A 25827-nucleotide genomic window follows, 5' to 3' on the forward strand; every position below is an offset into this window, starting at 1 on the left:
AGTGCCTTAAACAACATTAGATCAGTGTTGGCAATCTCCTGTCAAAATAATGCTGCCGACACACTGACTGTTGACAGCATCAACATTGACAAAACGTATGTATCCCAGCAGAACGTATCACACCAGGGTGGAAAGCAGAGCAAGGATAAGTCTGAGCTGGAGGCAAGGAATAAAGGTCATGCACCGTGTGTGGAATTCTGTATTGTTGATGACTAAAGCTGAGCTATGTGGTGCATGATCCCCCATCCCCATGGCACAGCAGAATCCGGGCCAGAGAAAAGCTCAGGGCAGTTACTAATGACCTATAATGAGGCGCAGAGTCAGACCCAGGCAGGATGAGCAGCAGGACAGCGTTTGGGGTGCCTTGGAGTGAAACCTTCCATCCACTTAGATAATACCAATACTACTTCCAAGTGTTCAGCATCAGAGGTGAAGGAGATGATCTGAGGATTACGGCATCTAAGTTGAAATAACAGGTAACATGCAGCTAGGAGCTGATTGGCTGGTGCGTTATCACCTTCCACTTTATCACTTCACCAGGCTTAATAAATCTGCCCCTTGGTAACGGACTTTATATCGCAGGTATAACAGCTAGGATGGGACCCACTACAGAGGCAGGCAACCGGGGCTCACCGAGAGAGAGGGGACAGCATCCACCAAAAACAGCACAGACATGAATCAATTGATTGTTCAGCAAAAACAGAACACCTGCGTCAAATACATTTATTCACTAATGAAATACAGTGGCTATTTATCAGCCCTGATTTATTGCTGCTGTCCTGTTATTACAATAGGAAAAATGGCTAAATGCTGATAAACCAGCACAATGCAAGGCCGAACATAAACGCCACAATGCACAGCCACATTTAGTATGTCTCCCACGTATGCATGCAAGGAAAAACCATCTATGAAAACCCTGCTGACATCTAACAAAAACAAGTGCTGCGAGTCTGCCGCCTAGTGGTGAGAGGGTGTATTGTAAGTGGTGACAAGAACGGGACTATTCTCCGTTACAAGCAGAAAAGGACATGCTGCTGCTAGTTGTATTTCCAAGTATTTTACACAGTAGCAGGATTCAATCTCCTAAATCCATAAAATACAGTCCTATATGTCACTAGAGTATGTTTGTCACCATAAGCCCAACACCAAATAATGGATCTTTTTATAAAGAACCCCCCCTCCAGCAGCAGTTTTCACGACTCCAACTTCCCAGCTAACAAACTACTACGACTCGGAGGACACAATAGTTTACATGCTCCACGTGCATGTCTCCTTAGCCTGATGCCAGCAACACATTCAGTACACTACACAGCCAAAGTACCAAGGATATATTATCTGCTAAATTTCAGGCTCATCTGGAAACTCGACCTTGTTCAAATATATAGTGTGTTCATGATCCAATTCCCAACGCTGCTCCTTTGTTTTCTAGGATTTAAATAATGGAATTACCAAAACTGAACGGGACAGGCCAAAATGAGAAATGACTTCGGGATTTAATAATAAAGCAACAAGGCATACAACTTCCACTTCTCATCTGCAATTACTCATCCCCCAGCTGATCCAGAGGAAAACAGAAATCCTGTAACAATCCTATAGCATGGACCAATTTTCCTTAAGAGCAGAAATATTTCTTCATGACCCCATATTGGTAAACGCTGTATACTGTGTAATTACCGTCGGCTACCCTGTACATTGTGTATCATTAGAACAATGGCCAACTCAGTGTTACCATTTACTGGAATCTGGCAATAATCGCTTGTGCGGGAGGACAGGTTAGGTTTTCACAGCTCTTACAGTAAAGAACCCTTCTGGCCACTATGGCTGGTCTTAAGGCCTTAAACTGAGCAGGTTGTCCCAGGACTTTTCATATGGACCATTAATATATGCATACACTATGATTAAATTCCATCTTAATATTTAATTATGTAAATAAATCTAAATGGGGCAGTATCAGCTTTTACACAAAACCTTCTATAATGCTTTAGTTACCCCTCTATGCACTTTCTCCTCGTCTTTTTTTTGTAAATAATATACAATACATTTGTATATTTTAATCATTTGACTTCACATTTGTTTCCCTGCATCTGTGACTTCCTCTGTCAAGAGCAACATGACGACGCAAACAGGGCTGAACAGAACTATTGATATGCTCTAATGCTAATTCATGAAACCCCCTGCGCCCCACTCCCCACATACCATCCATTAAAGGTCTTAAATATATAGTTCTGTAGCACACAATCTTCTTTATACATGGGCCAACACAAGATTCATTCCTGCACCTGGTAGCAATTTACTTACAGCTGACCGCCTTGACACGTGCTTTACATTATGCACTTTCCAGGGCACACAGATGTTTGTTACGTCTTATTTAGGTGGGGAGTGCTTGCTTACCAAACTCGTCCTCCATTGCCATGATTATCTCAACTTGGTCCAAACTATCCAATCCCAGGTCTTTCATGAAATGAGAGTTGATTGCGAGCTGGAAGAGAGAGCAAAGCATCAGAAAGAGGCCAACTACGCAGTGGTGGGGGGGGACACAAAAGAGCCAATCTAATGTCTGAGATGGAGTGATGCAGAGCGGCAGCGTGCGCAGGTCCACTGTGACTCTACAAGAGCCCTGCACATCAGCCAATCTCGCCTGGTGCAACAGCTGTGGGGCCGGACACAGTTGTGTCCTCATACAATTAGGAGCTATAAGCCATATGCGGCGAAACACCGCTCATTGTGGCAACATCTAGGCGCATTTGCGCCTCGTTTTCAAAGTGAATGGGGCAGCAAAAGATCAAACTTGGCACGGCAAGGCCGGGAGCGCATGCAGCCGGCAGGTGTAGCCACGATGAGCGTGACTACATCTGTACTAGAGACACTGGGCTGTGACATTAACCCCAAAGTGGCAATATTAAGCTCAACAGAACTTTGCATGAGAAAGTCTCAGCATCTGCGCCCTTTTTACACAGATTCAGACTCCGTCACACACATACGTACAAATTGAGTGTGATCTACCAAAAGAGTTTTGTTGCTCCGTGTTTTCTTTATGCAAATAAAAAGCACATTTAGACAGAGAAAGACGCTTGGTGCAGCAGTCTCGCTCCTCAGCTGAAGATGTAGTTACATACACTCTTCGAGAGCATCTAACCTTTGAGCAAATTAGGTTTCATCAAGCCAACATAGTTCCTCAAAAGGTAATATTTCTTTTCGGTGGAAACCATTACCAGTGGGATTAATGAAGAGTGATTTGCCAAAATCTGAGATATTCTGCGTTTTCTGATGCAGGAAAAGGATTACAACAAAAAAATAAAAATAAAAATCTGATGAGTTGCAGCAAGATTGTAAATTTTGGCAAATCGTAATTTTCCCCAGTGATTGGACAGTATCCACTTTATTTCACCTCCATCTAACCTAACTTGCATACGGTTTGAGAGTTCTGCACTTTCTTTTATGAAATTACTGATACTTGGCGCCCTCCAGAGGTCATTTGTGCTTTGCACGCTGAAAAGCGTTTACAATACAGATTACTACTTTTATTTATATAGTGCTTTTCTCCCATGGGACTTAAAGTCTCTTTACATACAGTACATCAAAACATGGTACATAGAACAAAGGCATAAGTAGTTAAAAAACATACAGAAATAATGAACTACTAACTTAGGGAACACAATAAGCATAACGCAGGGTTGGTGAGGACATTTTGGGTAATAACTTTCAGGGGCCATCTATTCCACCCATGAAAAGTGCCAGGTGAGCCAGCCATCTTGGGCGCACTACGTAGGATTACCCTGGGTAGAATAGGTCACGCCTAGAAGAGATGACAGAAAATGGGTGGTGGTAGTGTAACGCTAGGGGTAGTGTCCCAACATAAGTCAGATCCATGTAATTTTCAACCCATTCGCGAGCACCCCAGGTCAGGCAGCCATGTTGGGCAGCCATGTTGGGCGCACTGCGAAGGTTATGTTGCGGGAAATAAGCCATACATGGACCAGAGGCACATATGGGACAACAGACGTGTGTAGTAGTAGGATATACAAGGTTATATTATTATATAAAAAAAAACCCCACAGCTAACAGCAAAAAGGCTTCCGGGGGTAAATTATGTGGGTTAAAACAGGGTTATAATAAAAGCAAACATAGTCCCGGATCTGCAGTGTTGCTGCGGCCCCAAGGAGGAGCCAGCCTGTCGTAGGGAGCACAAAAGCCTCTGTGGCGCACACTGATGCCAGCGACCCAGCACGGTGGGGTGGAGGGTGTCTGGCAGTAGCTGGAGAGAGGGGCTGCTGTTCGGGTAGGTAGCATGGTGCAGGGAAGCAGCCTGGCAGCAGAGTGAGAAGCATAATGGTTACATAGTCAGTGAGGTTGAAAAGAGGCAAACTGCCCATCGGGTTCAACCTGTATTCTGCATTAATATATTCATATTATAATGTGTCTGCTGAAGTAATGGCTTAGTACCAAATGAAAAATAAGATTTTACTCACCGGTAAATCTATTTCTCGTAGTCCGTAGTGGATGCTGGGTACTCCGTAAGGACCATGGGGAATAGACGGGCTCCGCAGGAGACTGGGCACTCTTTAAAGAAAGATTAGGTACATCTGGTGTGCACTGGCTCCTCCCTCTATGCCCCTCCTCCAGACCTCAGTTAGGGAAACTGTGCCCGGAAGAGCTGACATACTAGGAAAGGATTTGGAATCCAGGGTAAGACTCATACCAGCCACACCAATCACACCGTACAACTCGTGATAACTATACCCAGTTAACAGTATGAACAACAAACTGAGCCTCACTAAACAGATGGCTCAGAACAAAAAACCCTATAGTTAAGTAATAACTATATACAAGTAATGCAGAAATCCGCACTTGGGACGGGCTCCCAGCATCCACTACGGACTACGAGAAATAGATTTACCGGTGAGTAAAATCTTATTTTCTCTGACGTCCTAGTGGATGCTGGGTACTCCGTAAGGACCGTAAGGATTATACCAAAGCTCCCAAACGGGCGGGAGAGTGCGGATGACTCTGCAGCACCGAATGAGCAAACTCAAGGTCCTCCTCAGCCAGGGTATCAAACTTGTAGAATTTTGCAAACGTGTTTGATCCCGACCAGGTAGCAGCTCGGCAAAGTTGTAAAGCCGAGACCCCTCGGGCAGCCGCCCAAGAAGAGCCCACCTTCCTCGTGGAATGGGCTTTGACTGATTTAGGATGCGGCAGTCCAGCCGCAGAATGTGCAAGTTGAATCGTGCTACAGATCCAGCGAGCAATAGTCTGCTTAGAAGCAGGAGCACCCAGCTTGTTGGGTGCATGCAGGATAAACAGCGAGTCAGTTTTTCTGACTCTAGCCGTCCTGGAAACATAGATTTTCAGGGCCCTGACTACATCCAGCAACTTGGAAGCCTCCAAGTCCCGAGTAGCCGCAGGCACCACAATAGGTTGGTTTAAATGAAACGCTGATACCACCTTAGGGAGAAATTGGGGACGAGTCCTCAATTCTGCCCTGTCCATATGGAAGATCAGATAGGGGCTTTTACATGACAAAGCCGACAATTCTGACACGCCTAGCCGAAGCCAAGGCCAAAAGCATGACCACTTTCCACGTAAGATATTTCAACTCCACGGTCTGAAGTAGCTCAAAGCAATGTGATTTTAGGAAATCCAACACAACGTTGAGATCCCAAGGTGCCACTGGAGGCACAAAAGGGGGCTGAATATGCAGCACTCCCTTAACAAACGTCTGAACTTCACGCAGTGAAGCCAGTTCTTTTTGAAAGAAAATAGACAGGGCCGAAATCTGGACTTTAATGGATCCCAATTTTAGGCCCATAGTCACTCCTGACTATAGGAAGTGCAGAAATCGACCCAGCTGAAATTCTTCTGTTGGGGCCTTCATAGCCTCACACCAAGCAACATATTTTCGCCATATGCGGTGATAATGTTTTGCTGTCACATCCTTCCTAGCTTTTATCAGCGTAGGAATGACTTCAACCGGAATGCCCTTTTCCATCAGGATCCGGCATTCAACCGCCATGCCATCAAACGCAGCCGCGGTAAGTCTTGGAACAGACAGGGCCCCTGCTGTAGCAGGTCCTGTTGGAGCGGCAGAGGCCAAGGGTCCTCTGAGATCATTCTTGTAGTTCCGGGTACCAAGTCCTTCTTGGCCAATCTGGAACGATGAGTATAGTTCTTACTCCTCTCTTTCTTATTATCCTCAGTACCTTTGGTATGAGAGGAAGAGGAGGGAACACATAAACCCACGGTGTCACTAGAGCGTCCACATCTATCGCCTGAGGGTCCCTTGACCTGGCGCACTATCTTTTTAGCTTTTTGTTGAGGCGGGACGCCATCATGTCCACCTGTGGCCTTTCCCAACGATTTACAATCAGCTGGAAGACTTCTGGATGAAGTCCCAACTCTCCCGGGTGGAGGTCGTGCCTGCTGAGGAAGTCTGCTTCCCAGTTGTCCACTCCCGGAATAAACACTGCTGACAGTGCTATCACGTGATTTTCCGCCCATCGGAGAATCCTTGTGGCTTCTGCCATCGCCATCCTGCTTCTTGTGCCGCCCTGTCGGTTTACATGGGCGACCGCCGTGATGTTGTCTGACTGAATCAGCACCGGCTGGTTTTGAAGCAGGGGTTTTGCCTGACTTAGGGCATTGTAAATGGCCCTTAGTTCCAGAATATTTATGTGTAGGGAAGTCTCCTGACTAGACCATTGTCCTTGGAAGTTTCTTCCCTGAGTGACTGCTCCCCAACCTCGGAGGCTTGCATCCGTGGTCACCAGGACCCAGTCCTGTATGCCGAATCCGCGGCTCTCGAGAAGATGAGCACTCTGCAGCCACCACAGCAGAGACACCCTGGCCCTCGGGGACAGGGTGATCAGCAGATGCATCTGAAGATGCGATCCGGATCACTTGTCTAACAGATCCCACTGAAAGATCCTTGCATGGAACCTGCCGAAGGGAATTGCTTCGTAAGAAGCTACCATCTTTCCCAGGACTCACGTGCAGTGATGCACCGACACCTGTTTTGGTTTCAGGAGGTCTCTGACCAGAGATTACAACTCCTTGGCCTTCTCCTCCGGGAGAAACACCTTCTGTTCTGTGTCCAGAATCATACCCAGGAACAGCAGACGCGTCGTAGGAACCAGCTGCGACTTTGGGATATTCAGAATCCAGCCGTGCTGTTGTAGCACTTCCTGAGATAGTGCTACTCCGACCAACAACTGCTCCATGGACCTCGCCTTTATAAGGAGATCGTCCAAGTACGGGATAATTATAACTCCCTTCTTTCGAAGGAGTATCATCATTTCGGCCATTACTTTGGTAAATACCCTCAGTGCCGTGGACAGACCAAACGGCAACGTCTGGAATTGGTAATGGCAGTCCTGTACCACAAAACGGAGGTACACCTGGTGAGGTGGGTAAATGGGGACATGTAGGTAAGCATCCTTGATATCCAGTGATACCATATAATCCCCCTCTTCCAGGCTTGCAATAACCGCCCTGAGCGATTCCATTTTGAACTTGAACTTCCTTATGTAAGTGTTCAAGGATTTCAAATTTAGAATGGGTCTCACCGAACCGTCTGGTTTCGGTACCACAAACATTGTGGAATAGTCACCCCGTCCCTGTTGAAGAAGGGGAACTTTGATTATCACCTGCTGGAGGTACAGCTTGTGAATTGCAGCCAGTACTACCTCCCTGTCCTGGGGAGTAGCTGGCAAGGCTGATTTGAGGTAACGGCGAGGGGGAGACGTCTCGAACTCCAGCTTGAGATACCACTTGTAGAACCCAGAGATCCACCTGTGAGCGAACCCACTGGTCGCTGAAGTTCCGGAGACGGGCCCCCACCGCACCTGGCTCCACCTGTGGAGCCCCAGCGTCATGCGGTGGACTTAGTGGAAGCAGGGGAGGATTTTTGTTCCTGGGAACTGGCTGTCTGGTGCAGCTTTTTCCCTCTACCCCTGCCTCTGGGCAGAAAGGACGCGCCTCTAACCCGCTTGCCTTTCTGAGGCCGAAAGGACTGTACTTGATAATACGGTGCTTTCTTAGGCTGTGAGAGAACCTGAGGTAAAAAAGTCGATTTCCCAGCTGTCGCTGTGGATACTAGGTCCGAGAGACCGTCCCCAAACAATTCCTCACCCTTATAAGGCAAAATTTCCATGTGCCTTTTAGAATCAGCATCACCTGTCCACTGCCGAGTCCATAATACTCTCCTGGCAGAAATGGACATTGCATTAATTCTAGATGCCAGCCGGCAAATGTCCCTCTGTGCATCCCTCATATATTATAAGACTACGTCTTTAATATGCTCTATGGTTAGCAATATAGTGTCCCTGTCCAGGGAATCAATGTTATCAGACAGGGAATCAGATCACGCTGCTGCAGCACTACACATCCATGCTGAAGCAATAGCAGGTCTCAGTATAGTACCCAAGTGTGTATATACAGACTTCAGGATAGCCTCCTGCTTTCTATCTGCAGGCTCCTTTAAGGCGGCCGTATCCTGAGGAGGCAGTGCCACCTTTTTTGATAAGCGTGTGAGCGCCTTGTCCACCTTAGGGCATGTCTCCCAGCGTAACCTATCCATTGGCGGGAAAGGGTACGCCATTAGTAACCGCTTAGAAATCACTAATTTCTTATCTGGGGAACCCCACGCTTCTTCACACAATTCATTTAACTCATCAGATGGGGGAAAAGTCACTGGCTGCTTTTTCTCCCCAAACATAATACCCTTTTTTGTGGTAACCGGGTTAATGTCAGAAATGTGCAACACATTTTTCATTGCCGTAATCATGCATCGGATGGCCCTAGTGGATTGTACATTTGTCTCATCCTCGTCGACACTGGAGTCAGACTCCGTGTCGACATCTGTGTCTGCCATCTGAGGTAGCGGGCGTTTTTGAGCCCCTGATGGCCTCCGAGATGCCTGGGCAGGCGCGGGCTGAGATGCCGCCTGTCCCAAAGCTGCGTCATCGAACCTTTTATGCAAGGAGTTGACACTGTCGGTTAATACCTTCCACATATCCATCCACTCAGGTGTCGGCCCGCAGGGGGCGACATCACACTTATCGGCACCTGTTCCGCCTCCACGTAAGCGTCCTCATCAAACATGTCGACACAGCCGTACCGACACACCGCACACACACACACACACACACACAGGGAATGCTCTGACCGAGGACAGGACCCCACAAAGTCCTTTGGGGAGACAGAGAGAGAGTATGCCAGCACACACCAGAGCGCTATATAACAGAGGGATAGACACTATACACAAGTGAATTTTCCCCCAATAGCTGCTTATATCACAATATGCGCCTAAATTTGTGTGCCCCCCCTCTCTTTTTTACCCTTTCTGTAGTGTATACTGCAGGGGAGAGCCTGGGGAGCGTCCTTCCAGCGGAGCTGTGAAGAGAAAATGGCGCTGGCTGTGCTGAGGAAGATAGCCCTGCCCCTTCAGCGGCGGGCTTCTCCCGCTTTTTTAATGAAAATTATGGCGGGGGATTAGGCACATATACAGTTTAGAACGGTTTTATGTGCAGTTTGCCATTAAAGGTATACTAATTGCAGCCCAGGGCGCCCCCCCCCCCCCCCAGCGCCCTGCACCCACCAGTGACCGGAGCGTGTGGTGTGCTGTGGGAGCAATGGCGCACAGCTGCAGTGCTGTGCGCTACCTTATTGAAGACCGGAGTCTTCAGCCGCCGATTTTCTCCGGTATTTTCCGTCTTCTGGCTCTGCAAGGGGGACGGCGGCGCGGCTCTGAGAACGGACGATCGAGGTCGGGCCCTGTGTTCGATCCCTCTGGAGCTAATGGTGTCCAGTAGCCTTAGAAGCACAAGCTAGCTGCAAGCAGGTAGGTTTGCTTCTCTCCCCTAAGTCCCACGTAGCAGTGAGTCTGTTGCCAGCAGATCTCACTGAAAATAAATAACCTAACAAATACTTTTGAACTCAGGAGAGCCCACTAAGTGCATCCAGCTCAGGCCTGGCACAGATTCTAACTGAGGTCTGGAGGAGGGGCATAGAGGGAGAAGCCAGTGCACACCAGATGTAGTACCTAATCTTTCTTTAAAGAGTGCCCAGTCTCCTGCGGAGCCCGTCTATTCCCCATGGTCCTTACGGAGTACCCAGCATCCACTAGGACGTCAGAGAAACAATGATTCTTACCACTCCCAGATGATGTAATGTCCGTATGTTAAACGCTATAGCCCTGGATACATTTACCAGTTAGGAATTTGTCCAATCCGCTTTTAAATACATTTACAGAGTCTGCCATTATTACCCTCTCCGGCAGGGAGTTCCAAACCTTTTTTGCCCTTTACCGTGAAGAACCCTTTCCTATGTTGTGGAAAGGGTTCTTCATGGTAAGGGCAATAAAGATTTGGTTAGCCGCTTTTGGGGGTGGGGGTGGCATCAGAGGCAGGGGGAAGTCAGCAGTATGGAAGTGTGTTGGCTGGAAGATGGCAATTTCCGGTCTTTGCGCTTCTTCCTCTCGCCTCCACCAGGAGTACAGGGTACTGTTGGTGTGTGGGCTGGCAATTGCCCCCTCCCAGCAATGACCCTGGCCAGAATTCCGGCAATCTTTAGCTCCTGTTAAGTGCAGGCAGTGGAGAGGCGTACCCAGGCGCGGAAGGCCCCGGTATGGCGACAGGGAGGGGGAATCCTGATCTTGGATTCTCCAGCTCTTCCTCCTGCAGCAGCCGGGCACTCTGTGGTCGGGGTGCCTCTGCTGACAATACAATCAGGCACGCACTTCAGGGACACCCGGTGGATCCTGGGGACAGCAGCGTGCCTAGCAGGGGCTCAGGCAGGGGAGCCCATGGTGTTGTCACAGCCAACTTCCATGCTCTGGTGTCAGGGTCCCAGAGGACGCATCACTCGGTTCCCACAGAGTTGGCTGTAGTCTGTGCTTACTGGAATGCGGTGGAGAGCAGACAATGGGAGCTCGGTGAACATGCGGCCATCCCGGCCACCACCGGAAGCCAGCCTGTGCCAAATTTGAGATTATTCACTGAGAAAGGACGGTTTTAAAAAGGAGGAAAACATTTTTTTCTCAAGTTCAGGTACATGGTAGTGTTCCCCAAAGTGCTAATTCCCAAAATGTTCTACTACAAGGGACATACGGATGAAAAAAACCCACATGACATACTGTAGGTGATGTGGTCGTAAACCTAAGTCACCATGATTAAAGGTTTGTCTTCAGTTATCTGAAAACCATAAACAGTCTGTTCTAGCAGACGTTCTCTAAAGCAATACACCAGTGCGTGTCTTGTCCCAGAGGAACTCCTGCGATAGACTGATTTTGATGGAATTATCAAGTGATTTTGGTTAACTATCCCAGAAGGGTGACTGGTCAGCAGAATACATGCATCAGCCCCAGCTGGTATACCAGGAGCCATCACACACAGGGGTTCCTATGCAGACATCATCACTGGATGCTCACATATATATTTTTTTATGTTGTTTGATAAATTATTTGAAAAACCCAAACCCTATGGATGACTAGTTGAAGGTGGCAGTCAGCTGTGCAGATAGACAGGGCTTTAACCACAACGTTATGCAAGCGGACAATGTGTAAATCTGCGCATGTGTCCCTTTTGTTTCTGCTCAGAGACTAAGAACAAATTTGTAAACGAGTGATTTTCAGTGGATGTTCCTGACAGGTACAGAGGGAGATGTGGCCTAGCCAGAAGCAGGCGTGTTGACGACAGTGGCTGCATCTAAAGACACAATACCGCTCACAAAGAGGCCATGTTTGGACAGAGAGACTGCGTCTGCCTTAGGGCTGGTGCACATTGCGAGGGTGCGTCTAAATACACTGAGATGGCTTAGAGCCACAGGCCATAGGTGTCTCCAAAGAAAGATCCACAAAAGACTCAGAAGCGACAATAGGGGTCATCCAGAGATGATCGTAGCTGTGCTAAATTTAGCACAGCTGCGATCATTCACACTGACATGTGGGGAAACGCCCAGCACAGGGCTATCCCACCCCGCAAGTCAGTGCCCCCCCCCCCCTCCCCCCCGCAGATGTGCAAAGGCATTGCTCAGCGGCGATGCCTTTGCACTTCAAGAGTAGCTCCCGACCAGCGCAGCTTTAGCGTGCTGGCCGGAAGCTACTCATCGCTCCCCGGCCCGCAGCGGCTGCGTGGGACGTCATGCAGTCGCTGCAGCCCACCCCCCGCTCGGTGCGGCCACGCCTGCGTTGGCCGGACCGCGCCCACGAAAAGGCCGGCAAACGCCACCGTTCCGCCATTCACCCCGCCCAGCGACCACCTCTGCCTGTCAATCAGGCACAGACGAGCGTAGCGGGCTGACGGCATTCGGCCGTCTGGCATGCGCCGGCGCACTGCAGCGCTGGTGCATGCGCAGTTCTGACCCGATCGCACCACTGCAATAAACTGCAGCATGCGATCGGGTCAGAATGACCCCCTATATACGCAGGCACGTCTGTGTCCGCAAAGGAGTCCATTATTATCCCCCACCATATCTGCAACCACTGGCTATATAAATGCTCCAACAGTATATACAGATGTGTCCTCATACACTCCTGGCACCATGGAGCCGCACAGATCAGTTTAGTATAGTGACTTTCTTTGAATTTGCGTCTTTTTGGCCCCACAGAAGCTGGGAAACACCACTCTGTACTGGAGACGCTAGGCTGCGACTTATTACCAAACAGGAATAAGTTTTAAATATGTACAAAGTCGCAGATGAAGCACACAGGGTCGTCATAGCATTTTGTATACAGATTCAGACTCATTCGCACACAGATGTACAAGTGTCGCAAGTCAAATCAATCAGGCTTGTGAAGCAGTTGCTGAATTGCATTACGACTAAGATGCACATTCCAACTAAAAAGATGCTCGGTGCAAGCCAAGTCGCATGGGATCTGGCGTGCCGCAGAGGTTGTTTGGCGCAACTGTAGAAGTAGTCTGTGAAGACACTTCTCTAGCCTGACCTGCACTGGTCCCATCTGCAATAAACACAGAAGGGAAAACGGCATAGGAGTAGTTTACTATACATTGAATTAGGCCACACTGTACCCTGTATTATTTCGATATTTTAATCATTCTAAATTAATAAATTCGGTAGGCACTTACAAGAATTAAACAAAATGATCAAAACTGACAATATGTACAAAAATAAATAAATAAAAATAAATAAAAAAGGAGGAGTTATGGTAGACTTACCTTTGTTAACTCTTTTCTTCAAAGACCATAGGTTCACTGGGAACTCAGTGGGTGTGTAGGTGGTGGTGGGGAAAGGGCACTAAACAGTTAAAGCTTTACATATCCCAGGATGCGCCAGTCCTCCCCCCCCATACCCTGCCCACAGCCCGAGGCAAATCAGTTTGCTCAACAAGAGCAGGATAGGAGAGAAGGAAGACTGGTACACACAAGAATCACACTCTCACACAACAGAGAAGAAAACCAATGACCAAGAGGAAAAACCCACAGATGTCAGGTGCGTCAGAGTGGGCGCCCTGTGGACTTTGAAAAAGTTAACAAAGGTAAGTCTACCATAACTCTTTTTCTACAGGGTCCATAGAGGTCCACAGTGGAGACAATGGGGATGTCCCAAAGCAGTTGTTCAAGGGCAGGTACACGCCTGAGCTGAAAGGAGAATCCGGCATCCAAATGAAGCATCCTGAAAGGCAAATGTATCAGAGGCATAGAACCTGAGAAAGTTGTGGAGAGAAGACCACGTGGCCGCCTTGCAGAGTTGTTCGGCAGACACGTCACGGCGGGCTACCCACGAAAGACCCACAAAGCGAGTAGAATGAGCAAACTGTATACAGCACAGGTAGAACAGCCTGCAAGATCATGCAAAGCCATCTGGACAGAGTCTGTTTGTCAGCTGGCCAGCCCTCTTGTGGAATCCATAGAGGACAAATAGGGAATCCAATTTCCAAATGGAGCTGGTATGATCTACATAGATCCACAGGGCACGGGCCACATCCAAAGAAGCCTCTCCTGACAAGAGATATCTGGTGATTGGAAGGCCGGTACCACTATTTATCCGTTAAGGTGGAAACGGGAGACTACCTTAGGGTGGAAACCAGGACGTGTTTATAAAACAGCCTTGTCCAGATGAAAGATCAGAAAGGGAGAGCGCCCAAAAATCTGACACCCTATGAGAAGATGCAACAGCAAGAAGAAGAGTCTTTGCTGTTAGCCATTTGAGATCCACTGATTCCAGGGGTTCAAACAGAGACTCCTGAAGTGCCAATGACAAATCCTGCGGAGCTACTGGAGGGATAAAGGGAGGTTTAATACGGAGGACACCCTAAAGAAAGGTGCAAACTTCTGGCAGTGGAGCAATTCAGCGCTGGAACCAGACTGAAAGAGCAGACACGTGCACCTTCAGAGGCCAAGGGGAGTCCAAGGTTCAATCCAGCTTGAAGAAAGGCACAGATTCGGGAAACTCTAAAAACCAGAGGGTCATACCTTCCTGCAGAGAACCACTGGAAGTAGGTATGCCACACAGTAATAGATACGGGCGGAGGCCGGCTTCCGCACTCTGAGCATGGTCTAGACCACAGAGCGAGAGAAACCACTGGACCTCAGGAGGGATGACTCAAGAGCCATGCCATCAAAGACAGACAGGCTAGGTCCGGGTGTAGACAGTGACCCTGAGACAACCGGTCTGGTTGAAGTGGAAAATAAGATTTTACTTACCGATAAATCTATTTCTCGTAGTCCGTAGTGGATGCTGGGACTCCGTCAGGACCATGGGGATTAGCGGCTCCGCAGGAGACAGGGCACAAAAATAAAAGCTTTAGGACTAGGTGGTGTGCACTGGCTCCTCCCCCTATGACCCTCCTCCAAGCCTCAGTTAGGATACTGTGCCCGGACGAGCGTACACAATAAGGAAGGATTTTGAATCCCGGGTAAGACTCATACCAGCCACACCAATCACACCGTACAACCTGTGATCTGAACCCAGTTAACAGTATGACAAACGTAGGAGCCTCTGAACAGACGGCTCACAACAATAACAACCCGATTTTTTTGTAACAATAACTATGTACAAGTATTGCAGACAATCCGCACTTGGGATGGGCGCCCAGCATCCACTACGGACTACGAGAAATAGATTTATCGGTAAGTAAAATCTTATTTTCTCTGACGTCCTAGTGGATGCTGGGACTCCGTCAGGACCATGGGGATTATACCAAAGCTCCCAAACGGGCGGGAGAGTGCGGATGACTCTGCAGCACCGAATGAGAGAACTCCAGGTCCTCTTTAGCCAGGGTATCAAATTTGTAGAATTTTACAAACGTGTTCTCCCCCGACCACGTAGCTGCTCGGCAGAGTTGTAATGCCGAGACCCCTCGGGCAGCCGCCAAGATGAGCCCACCTTCCTTGTGGAATGGGCCTTGATAGATTTAGGCTGTGGCAGGCCTGCCACAGAATGTGCAAGTTGAATTGTGCTACAAATCCAACGAGCAATCGTCTGCTTAGAAGCAGGAGCACCCAGCTTGTTGGGTGCATACAGTATAAACAGCGAGTCAGATTTTCTGACTCCAGCCGTCCTTGAAATATATATTTTCAATGCCCTGACAACGTCCAGCAACTTGGAATCCTCCAAATCGCTAGTAGCCGCAGGCACCACAATAGGCTGGTTCAGGTGAAACGCTGAAACCACCTTAGGCAGAAAGTGAGGACGCGTCCGCAGTTCTGCCCTGTCCGAATGGAAAATCAGATATGGGCTTTTATACGATAAAGCCGCCAATTCTGACACTCTCCTGGCTGAAGCCAGGGCCAGTAGCATGGTTACTTTCCATGTAAGATATTTCAAATCCACCGATTTGAGTGGCTCAAACCAATGGGATTTGAGAAAATCCAAAACTACATTAAGATCCCACGGAGCCACTGGGGGCACAACCGGGGGCTGTATATGTAGTACTCCTTTTACAAAAGTCTGGACTTCAGGAACTGAAGCCAATTCTTTCTGGAAGAAAATCGACAGGGCCGAAATTTGAACCTTAATGGACCCTAATTTGAGGCCCATAGACAATCCTGTTTGCAGGAAATGTAGGAATCGACCCAGTTGAAATTCCTCCGTCGGGGCCTTCCTGGCCTCACACCACGCAACATATTTTCTCCAAATGCGGTGATAATGTTGTGCAGTCACCTCCTTCCTGGCTTTTACCAGGGTAGGGATGACCTCTTCCGGAATGCCTTTTTCCCTTAGAATTTGGCGTTCAACCGCCATGCCGTCAAACGCAGCCGCGGTAAGTCTTGGAATAGACACGGTCCCTGCTGAAGCAGGTCCCGTCTTAGAGGTAGAGGCCACGGATCTTCCGTGAGCATCTCCTGAAGTTCCGGGTACCAAGTTCTTCTTGGCCAATCCGGAGCCACGAGTATCGTTCTTACTCCCCTTTGCCGTATAATTCTCAGTACTTTTGGTATGAGAGGCAGAGGAGGAAACACATACACTGACTGGAACACCCACGGTGTTACCAGAGCGTCCACAGCTATTGCCTGAGGGTCTCTTGACCTGGCGCAATACCTGTCCAGTTTTTTGTTGAGGCGGGACGCCATCATATCCACCTTTGGTTTTTCCCAACGGTTCACAATCATGTGGAAGACTTCTGGATGAAGTCCCCACTCTCCCGGGTGTAGATCGTGTCTGCTGAGGAAGTCCGCTTCCCAGTTGTCCACTCCCGGAATGAACACTGCTGACAGTGCTATCACATGATCTTCCGCCCAGCGAAGAATCCTTGCAGCTTCTGCCATTGCCCTCCTGCTTCTTGTGCCGCCCTGTCTGTTTACGTGGGCGACTGCCGTGATGTTGTCCGACTGGATCAACACCGGCTGACCCTGAAGCAGGGGTTTTCTTCCCTGTGTGACTGCTCCCCAGCCTCTCAGACTGGCATCCGTGGTCACCAGGACCCAGTCCTGTATGCCGAATCTGCGGCCCTCTAACAGATGAGCACTCTGCAACCACCACAGAAGAGACACCCTTGTCCGTGGAGACAAAGTTATCCGCTGATGCATCTGCAGATGCGATCCGGACCATTTGTCCAGCAGATCCCACTGAAAAGTTTGTGCGTGGAATCTGCCGAATGGAATCGCTTCGTAAGAAGCCACCATTTTTCCCAGGACTCTTGTGCATTGATGCACAGACACTTTTCCTGGTTTTAGGAGGCTCCTGACAAGTTCGGATAACTCCCTGGCTTTCTCCTCCGGAAGAAACACCTTTTTCTGAACCGTGTCCAGAATCATTCCCAGGAACAGCAGACGTGTCGTCGGGGTCAATTGAGATTTTGGAAAATTCAGAATCCACCCGTGCTGTTGCAGCACTACTTGGGTTAGTGCTACTACGTCCTCCAGCTGTTCTCTGGACCTTGCCCTTATCAGGAGATCGTCCAAGTAAGGGATAATTAATACGCCTTTTCTTCGCAGAAGAAACATCATTTCGGCCATTACCTTGGTAAAGACCCGAGGTGCCGTGGACAATCCAAACGGCAGCATCTGAAACTGATAATGACAGTTTTGCACCACGAACCTGAGGTACCCTTGATGTGAAGGGCAAATTGGGACATGCAGGTAAGCATCCTTGATGTCCAGGGACACCATAAAGTCCCCTTCTTCCAGATTCGCTATCACTGCTCTGAGTGACTCCATCTTGAACTTGAATTTTTGTATGTACAGGTTCAAAGATTTCAGATTTAGAATAGGTCTTACCGAGCCGTCCGGCTTCGGTACCACAATAGTGTGGAATAATACCCCTTTCCCTGTTGTAGGAGGGGTACCTTGACTATCACCTGCTGAGAATACAGCTTGTGAATGGCTTCCAATACCGTCGCCCTGTCTGAGGGAGACGTTGGCAGAGCAGACTTTAGGAACCGGCGAGGGGGAGACTTCTCGAATTCCAACCTGTAACCCTGAGATACTACCTGCAGGATCCAGGGGTCCACCTGTGAGTGAGCCCACTGTGCGCTGAAATTCTTGAGTCGACCCCCCACCGCCCCTGAGTCCGCTTGTAAAGCCCCAACGTCATGCTGAGGGCTTTGCAGAAGCCGGGGAGGGCTTCTGCTCCTGGGAGGGAGCTGCTTGGTGCACTCTCTTACCCTTTCCTTTGCCTCGGGGCAGATATGACTGTCCTTTTGCCCGCTTGTTCTTATAGGAACGAAAGGACTGCGGCTGAAAAGACGGTGTCTTTTTCTGTTGGGAGGGGGACCTGAGGTAAAAAGGTGGATTTCCCGGCTGTTGCCGTGGCCACCAAATCCGATAGACCGACCCCAAATAATTCCTCCCCTTTATACGGCAATACTTCCATATGCCGTTTGGAATCCGCATCACCTGACCACTGTCGCGTCCATAAACTTCTTCTGGCAGATATGGACATCGCACTTACACTCGATGCCAGAGTGCAAATATCCCTCTGAGCATCTCGCATATAAAGAAAAGCATCCTTTAATTGCTCTATAGTCAATAAAATACTGTCCCTATCCAGGGTATCAATATTTTCAGTCAGGGAATCCGACCAAACCACCCCAGCACTGCACATCCATGCTGAGGCGATGGCTGGTCGCAGTATAACACCAGTATGAGTGTATATACTTTTCAGGGTAGTTTCCAGCCTCCTATCAGCTGGATCCTTGAGGGCGGCCGTTTCAGGAGACGGTAACGCCACTTGTTTTGATAAGCGTGTGAGTGCCTTATCCACCCTAGGGGGTGTTTCCCAGCGCGCCCTAACCTCTGGCGGGAAAGGATATAATGCCAATAACTTCTTTGAAATTAGCAGTTTTCTATCGGGGTTAACCCACGCTTCATCACACACTTCATTCAATTCCTCTGATTCAGGAAAAACTACAGGTAGTTTTTTCAGACCCCACATAATACCCCTTTTTGTGGTACTTGCAGTATCAGAGATATGCAAAGCCTCCTTCATTGCCGTGATCATATAACGTGTGGCCCTACTGGAAAATACGTTTGTTTCTTCACCGTCGACACTAGATTCGGTGTCCGTGTCTGGGTCTGTGTCGACCGACTGAGGTAAAGGGCGTTTTACAGCCCCTGACGGTGTCTGAGACGCCTGGACAGGTACTAACTGGTTTGCCGGCCGTCTCATGTCGTCAACTGATTTTTGTAACGTGCTGACATTATCACGTAATTCCATAAACAAAGCCATCCATTCCGGTGTCGACTCCCTAGGGGGTGACATCACCATTACCGGCAATTGCTCCGCCTCCACACCAACATCGTCCTCATACATGTCGACACACACGTACCGACACACAGCAGACACACAGGGAATGCTCTTATCGAAGACAGGACCCCACTAGCCCTTTGGGGAGACAGAGGGAGAGTTTGCCAGCACACACCCAAGCGCTATAAATATATAGGAACAACCCTACAGAAGTGTTGTTTCCTTTATAGCAGCTTAATATATCAATATCGCCAAAAAAGTGCCCCCCCTCTCTGTTTTTTTACCCTGTTTCTGTAGTGCAGTGCAGGGGAGAGTCCTGGGAGCCTTCCTCGCAGCGGAGCTGTGCAGGAAAATGGCGCTGTGTGCTGAGGAGATAGGCCCCGCCCCCTATTTCGGCGGGCTCTTCTCCCGGTGTTTGTGAGACCTGGCAGGGGTTAAATACATCCATATAGCCCCAGGGGCTATATGTGATGTATTTTTAGCCAGAACAAGGTATTATCATTGCTGCCCAGGGCACCCCCCCCCAGCGCCCTGCACCCTCAGTGACCGCTGGTGTGAAGTGTGCTGACAACAATGGCGCACAGCTGCAGTGCTGTGCGCTACCTCATGAAGACTGAAAAGTCTTCTGCCGCCGGTTTCTGGACCTCTTCACTTTTCGGCATCTGCAAGGGGGTCGGCGGCGCGGCTCCGGGACCGGACTCCATGGCTGGGCCTGTGTTCGATCCCTCTGGAGCTAATGGTGTCCAGTAGCCTAAGAAGCCAATCCATCCTGCACGCAGGTGAGTTCACTTCTTCTCCCCTAAGTCCCTCGTTGCAGTGAGCCTGTTGCCAGCAGGACTCACTGAAAATAAAAAACCTAATAACTTTTTCTAAGCAGCTCTTTAGGAGAGCCACCTAGATTGCACCCTGCTCGGACGGGCACAAAAACCTAACTGAGGCTTGGAGGAGGGTCATAGGGGGAGGAGCCAGTGCACACCACCTAGTCCTAAAGCTTTTATTTTTGTGCCCTGTCTCCTGCGGAGCCGCTAATCCCCATGGTCCTGACGGAGTCCCAGCATCCACTAGGACGTCAGAGAAATATACGTTATGGTAAGAACTTAACGTTGATAACGGTATTTCTTCCAATTCCACAGGTTCCACAGGATAACATTGGGATATGATGAAGTGACAGCAGATTTGCACCAATCGGTCAAAGCTTTTCGGCCTCCCAGCATGCAGCGGGCCAGTCCATATAGCCCCGCCTCCTGCCTCAGGCAAATCAGTTGTATTCCCAAAGCTCAAGGCAGGAGCATCATAGATAGCCATAATCAGGCGAGAAGAACACACATGCACACTCTTTCGTACAAGAGGGAAGAGGTTAGTGAGTAAAAGGATCCTCAAATCAGGTGCGTCAGGGTGGGATCCTGTGGACTAGAGAAATACAGTCATCAACCGTAAGTTCTTACCATAATGTATATTTCTCCGGCAGGGTCCACAGGTTATCCACAGGATAACATTGGGATTTCCCAAAGCAATTATTAGTGGTGGGGACGCTCCTGATTGGACAGGAGAATCCTTCGCCCGAATTCAGCGTAGTGAGAGGCAAAAGGTATCCATGGCATAATGTCTAATGAATGTGTTAATGGAAGACCATGTGGCTGCCTTACATATCTGTTCTCCTGAACACCACGTTGTGCTGTCCATGACGGACCTACCTTACAAGTAGAGTGAGCAGATACATTAGCCGTAACAGGGAGAACAGCTTGAGAATATGCTTCTGAAATCGTCATCCAAAGCCACCTTGCCAGTGTCTGCTTATCAGCAGGCCATCCTCTCTTGTGAAATCCGTAGAGAATGAAGAGAGAATCGGTCTATCTGATGGCACTGGTATGATCCACATAGATCCTTAAGGCACGGACCACATCCAGCGATGCATCTCCCGCAGAAAGGCCCGCTACCTGGAAAGCCAGGACTACAATTTCTTCGTTAAGGTAGAATTTAGACACCACCTTAGGAAGATACCCAGATCTAGTTCTGAGAACTGCTTTATCTGGATTTAAAAAAAAAAAAAAAAATCAGAGATGGGGAATGACATGACAATGTCCCTAAATCTGACACTCTTCTAGCTGATGCCATGGCCAGTAGAAAAAAAACTTTAGCTGTCAACAATTTAAGATCCACTTTGTTAAGTGGTTCAAATGGGGCAACTTGAAGGGCCTTTAGGACTAAATTTAAGTTCCAAGGCACTGTAGGAGGAACAAAAGGAGGTTGAATGTATAGCATTCCTTGGAAAAAAAAAGTACGCACATCACTTGACCTCTCAAGGAAGCCACCTTCAAACCTTTATCCATTCCTAACTGAAGGAATGCCAAGACCCTGGAAACTCTTAAAGACCTAGGTTGCATTTTCCATTCACTGCACCAATGAATATAGGCTTGCCATATTCAGTGATAAATGCGAGCTGAGGAAGGATTCCTTGCTCTGAGCATTGTTTGAATTACCTGTTGTGAGAATACTCGACTTCAGTATAGAGGTTTCAAGAGCCACGCCATCAAAGACAGTCGATCCAGATATCTGTGATAACAAGGACCCTGCATCAGTAGATCTGGACGTTGAGGGAGCAGGAGTGGAGCCATCCATCAACATTCTCTGCAGATCTGTGTACCAATGCAAAGCCAGAGATATTAGTATCACGGCACCCTTTCCTTGCTTTATCTTTCTCACCACCCTGGGTAATAGGGTGATTGGAGGAAGCCAGAAAAAAGCCCCATCTCACAGGCAGGGCATCCACAAAGATCGCTCTGGGATCCTTTGTTCTTGACCCGTATGCGAGAACTTTGTTGTTCTGACTGGACGCCATGAGATCTCTCTGGCAACCCCCACTTGTCTACTAGAGTCTGGAAGACCTCCGGGTGTAGAGCCCATTCGCCTGCCTGAATAACGTGTCGACTGAGAAAATCCGCTTCCCAGTTTAGGACTCCCGGAACGAACACTGCGGACAAGGCTGGATGATGAAGTTCTGCCTACTTTAGTATGTGACTTTCCTCCTTCATCGCTTTTCGGGCTGCGAGTTCCTCCCTGATGGTTGAGGTACGCTACTGCCGTCGCATTGTCAGAGCGGATCTGAACTGGTTTTCCCCGAAGAATATCCCTTTGCCTGAATCAGTGCCATGTATATGGCCCGAAGTTCCAATATATTTACTGGCAGGTAACTTCTTCCTTGGTCCATTGCCCCTGGAAACACAACCTTCCTGACACTGCTCTCCAGCCCTGGAGACTGGCATCTGTTGTTAGAATTTCAATCTGATATCCAAAAGGGTCTCCCCTTGTCCAGATGGGATGTCTGTAGCCACCAGGCTAATGACCTTCTTCTATCGTAAGAAGTATAGTCTGCGTTTTTATCGTCTGATGCATCCCATTCCATTTGGCAAGAATCAGATGCTGCAGAGGCCTCGAGTGGAACTGTGCATACTCCACCATGTCGAATGTTGACACCATCAATCCCATCACATGCATTGCTGCGTGAATGGATAACTTTTGACTGTGTAGCAAGTCCTGAATCCTTGACTGAACCTTGGATATCGTTAAGAGGCAAAATTACTCTCTGAAGACTTGAATCCAGTACAGCCCCCCAAATGAGTCATCTGCTGTGACGGAACCAGAGACAATTTTGTCCAATTTTTGAGCCACACGTGCCTTTGCAGACACGTTATGGTCTGTTGCAGAGGACATAGGAGCAATTCCTGTGACTGTGCCAGGACTAAAAGATCGTCGAGGTATGGAAAAATTCTTATCCCCTGCTGGCGGAGATAAACTACCATTATCACCATAATCTTGGTAAATACTCTGGGGGCTGTGGCTAACCCAAAAGGTAGGGACTGGAACTGGTAAGCATCCTGTATATCCAGGGATACCATATAATCCCCAGGTTCCATGGCCAAAATGATTGAACGTACAGTCTCCATATGAAACAGAGGTACCCAAATGTATTTGTTCAGCACTTTGAGATTGAGAATTGGCCGGAATGACCCATTTGGTTTCTGAATTAGAAACATGTTGGAGTAAAAACCCTGTCCTCGTTGTGCAGGAGGAACTGGAATGACTACTCCTGACTGAAGCAATTTCTGAACTGCCTCTTGCAAAGCCCTGGCCTTCGTTTCTACCAGAGACGGGCTGGTACAAAAACACTTTAGAGGAGGGTGCTTCCTGAAGGCAAAAGCATAACCTAGAGATACCGCTTCCTGCACCCAGGCATCTGTTGTAGACTGCTGCCAGATCTGTGCAAACTGAAGAAGTCGGCCCCCCACCCTGGGATCCCCAAGGTGGAGGCCCACACCATCAGGCTGATGGCTTATCTGTTTTACCAACTGGCCCTCTGGTAGCCCAATATTTTTTAGTCTTACCAGATTTGTTGTATTGGGACTGCCTGTCACTTTTTTCTTTAGCTTCTCCTTGAGACCGAAAGGGCTGAAAAGCTGGTACTTTAGGTTTGAAATTGAAACTACCTTCTTGGAGTCTGCTTCTGACTCCAAAATATCAGTCAATTCTTTACCAAGAATAATATCATGCACATTTATTGGTAAGCTGCTCAGATTGTGATGTCACTCAGGTGCTAAAAGGGAGGGGTAATTCTGGGTAAGAGAAAAACATATAGCTATCCCTAATGCACACTGAGTGAGAAGTAACACTAAATAATCAGATAATACAGAGAGCTTAGTTGATTATATATCTGCAGATATAGGGTTAAGCCCCCAGGCTGAACGGCAAGGCGTCTGTCACTGGGGGTCCCTAATACTAGGTGTGGGTCCGGGACCCCATCATGCCGACATGATGGGGTCCCACACCTAGTATTAGGGACCCCCAGTGACAGACCATAAAAAATATGTATCTCCAGAAAAAGGCAAAGATTCCAAAACAATCTTCGATTCTAAATCAGCTTTCCATGTACGTAGCCAAACTGCTCTGCGAGCAGCTATTGTTGAAACTGATGCACTGGAGGCAATAGTACCCATATCCAATGCTGCTTCTTCCAAGAACATTGCAGCCTGTTTTATATGTGCTATATTGGATTTTTGCTCTCTAGATGCAATTGTAAAATCCCCCTCCAATGCATAAGACTAGGCGACCACTGCCTTTGCCATCCAAGCTGAAGCCATGGCTGGCTTTATGACTGTTCCAGACAGGGAAAAAATGTTTTTTAAAAAACCATCCACTCTCCTATCCGTGACATCATTTAATGATGTTGAAGGCAAAAGTAATGTAGATTATCGCACTAATCGAATCACATGCGTATCTACTTTAGGAGACACCTCCCTTTTTAAAATAATCCCCATCTGGAAGAGGATAATTGGAATTCCATTTTTTAGGAATTCTAAACTTCTTATTGGCCGCAGCCCAAGCCTCTTCCATGACTTCAGTCAGCTGATCTGACCCCGGAAACTCAGTCTTCACTGTTTAGGGATGTTTAAACACAGGTGCCTTGATTTTTAACACAGGCTCTGCTGAATCCTCTAAGGATAGAATGGCTTTCATTGCTTTAATTAACTCAGCAATATCCACTGAGCTGAGACCTTCCTCCTCCTCTTCGTATGCCGAAGTAGAATTTATTGAGCTTTCATCCTCCGATGAATCCTCATCTGAAACATGTGCAGCCTGTGAGGATGAAGATTTACTTACCACTGGTTTATCAGCCCGTTTCTTTTAAGAGGCTGCTACTGGAAGTGATAAACCGCAGGTGGGAAGCTGAATGTAAGGGTTAATCGTGTAACCTATCCCTGGTACAGGAGTTGGAGGAATTATCCGTTCAGCTATACTGGATAAGGTCTGTGCAAACATAGTCTAAGGTGGATCAACCTGCACCTGAATCTGCCTTGTATTTTTTCAAGAGACCCTAGTGAAAGCTAAATCAATTTTCACACAAACCATCCTGAACCAGATCCTGAAAGGTTAACACAGCTTTGCAAGACAAACATATATGAGTGTTGGTGTTGCTGTGAGTGTATCTTCCTCACCTTTGCCGCTCTTAGACATGATAATCAACATTTCCACAGTGCACTACACAATTTGTGACTGTAATCACCTTAAGCTTTTTAAAGTGACATACAATCCGACCCTACCCATGCACCAGCATTGAGGATCAGAATAGATAAAAAACACCTGACAGAATATATAGTAAAATCAGCACACTAGCAGTCAGTCACGTTATACTTTAGTATAATAAGCAGTATGAGCACATCATCAAACTACATTTCAAGTATGTAGGAGAACATATTACTGAATTAAGTTTAAACAGATCTACCTTATTCAGACGCATAGCAAAAGAAACAGTATTAGTATACAGACTCATATGCAATAGGCACTTATCTAACTATTTGTACTCAAAAAGGTCAATAGAGACTTAGTGCTGTATTACCCGTACTTCGTACAGTGGGATACAGGGAGACTCACCCAGCTTCCAGGACCGATCAATACGTTTGGGAACGCTGAGTGGATCCAGACGTTACTAGTGTACACTGCCGCTCCATGAATCTATAGTGAACACAGACGCTCAGTGAATAGACGCACCAGTCTCACAGCCACCTATGCTGCAACTGGGTTTCCCTTCGTGTACAGCGTCTGAGACGGAAGCGCGAAAACAGTTCATGGCGGGAGACTCTGAGGAAAATGGTCATGAATCGGGGGGAGGAGCGACCAGGAGAGCATCCG

The 25827-nt window shown here is 48.1% G+C and overlaps 1 protein-coding gene across 1 annotated transcript in view; it reads right to left on the bottom strand.

The window, feature by feature from the left end:
* The window catches only part of NDUFAB1 (NADH:ubiquinone oxidoreductase subunit AB1), a 61876-nt gene that overhangs the window by 4500 nt on the left and 31549 nt on the right, over positions 1-25827 (bottom strand). Inside the window, exon 3 of the mRNA XM_063934756.1 lies at positions 2392-2479. Coding sequence (XP_063790826.1) covers positions 2392-2479 — 88 coding nt within the window. The remainder of the gene's footprint in view (positions 1-2391; positions 2480-25827) is intronic.

This window comes from Pseudophryne corroboree, chromosome 7, assembly GCF_028390025.1.
Source record: "Pseudophryne corroboree isolate aPseCor3 chromosome 7, aPseCor3.hap2, whole genome shotgun sequence".
In the NCBI taxonomy this organism is placed as follows: Eukaryota; Metazoa; Chordata; class Amphibia; order Anura; family Myobatrachidae; genus Pseudophryne; species Pseudophryne corroboree.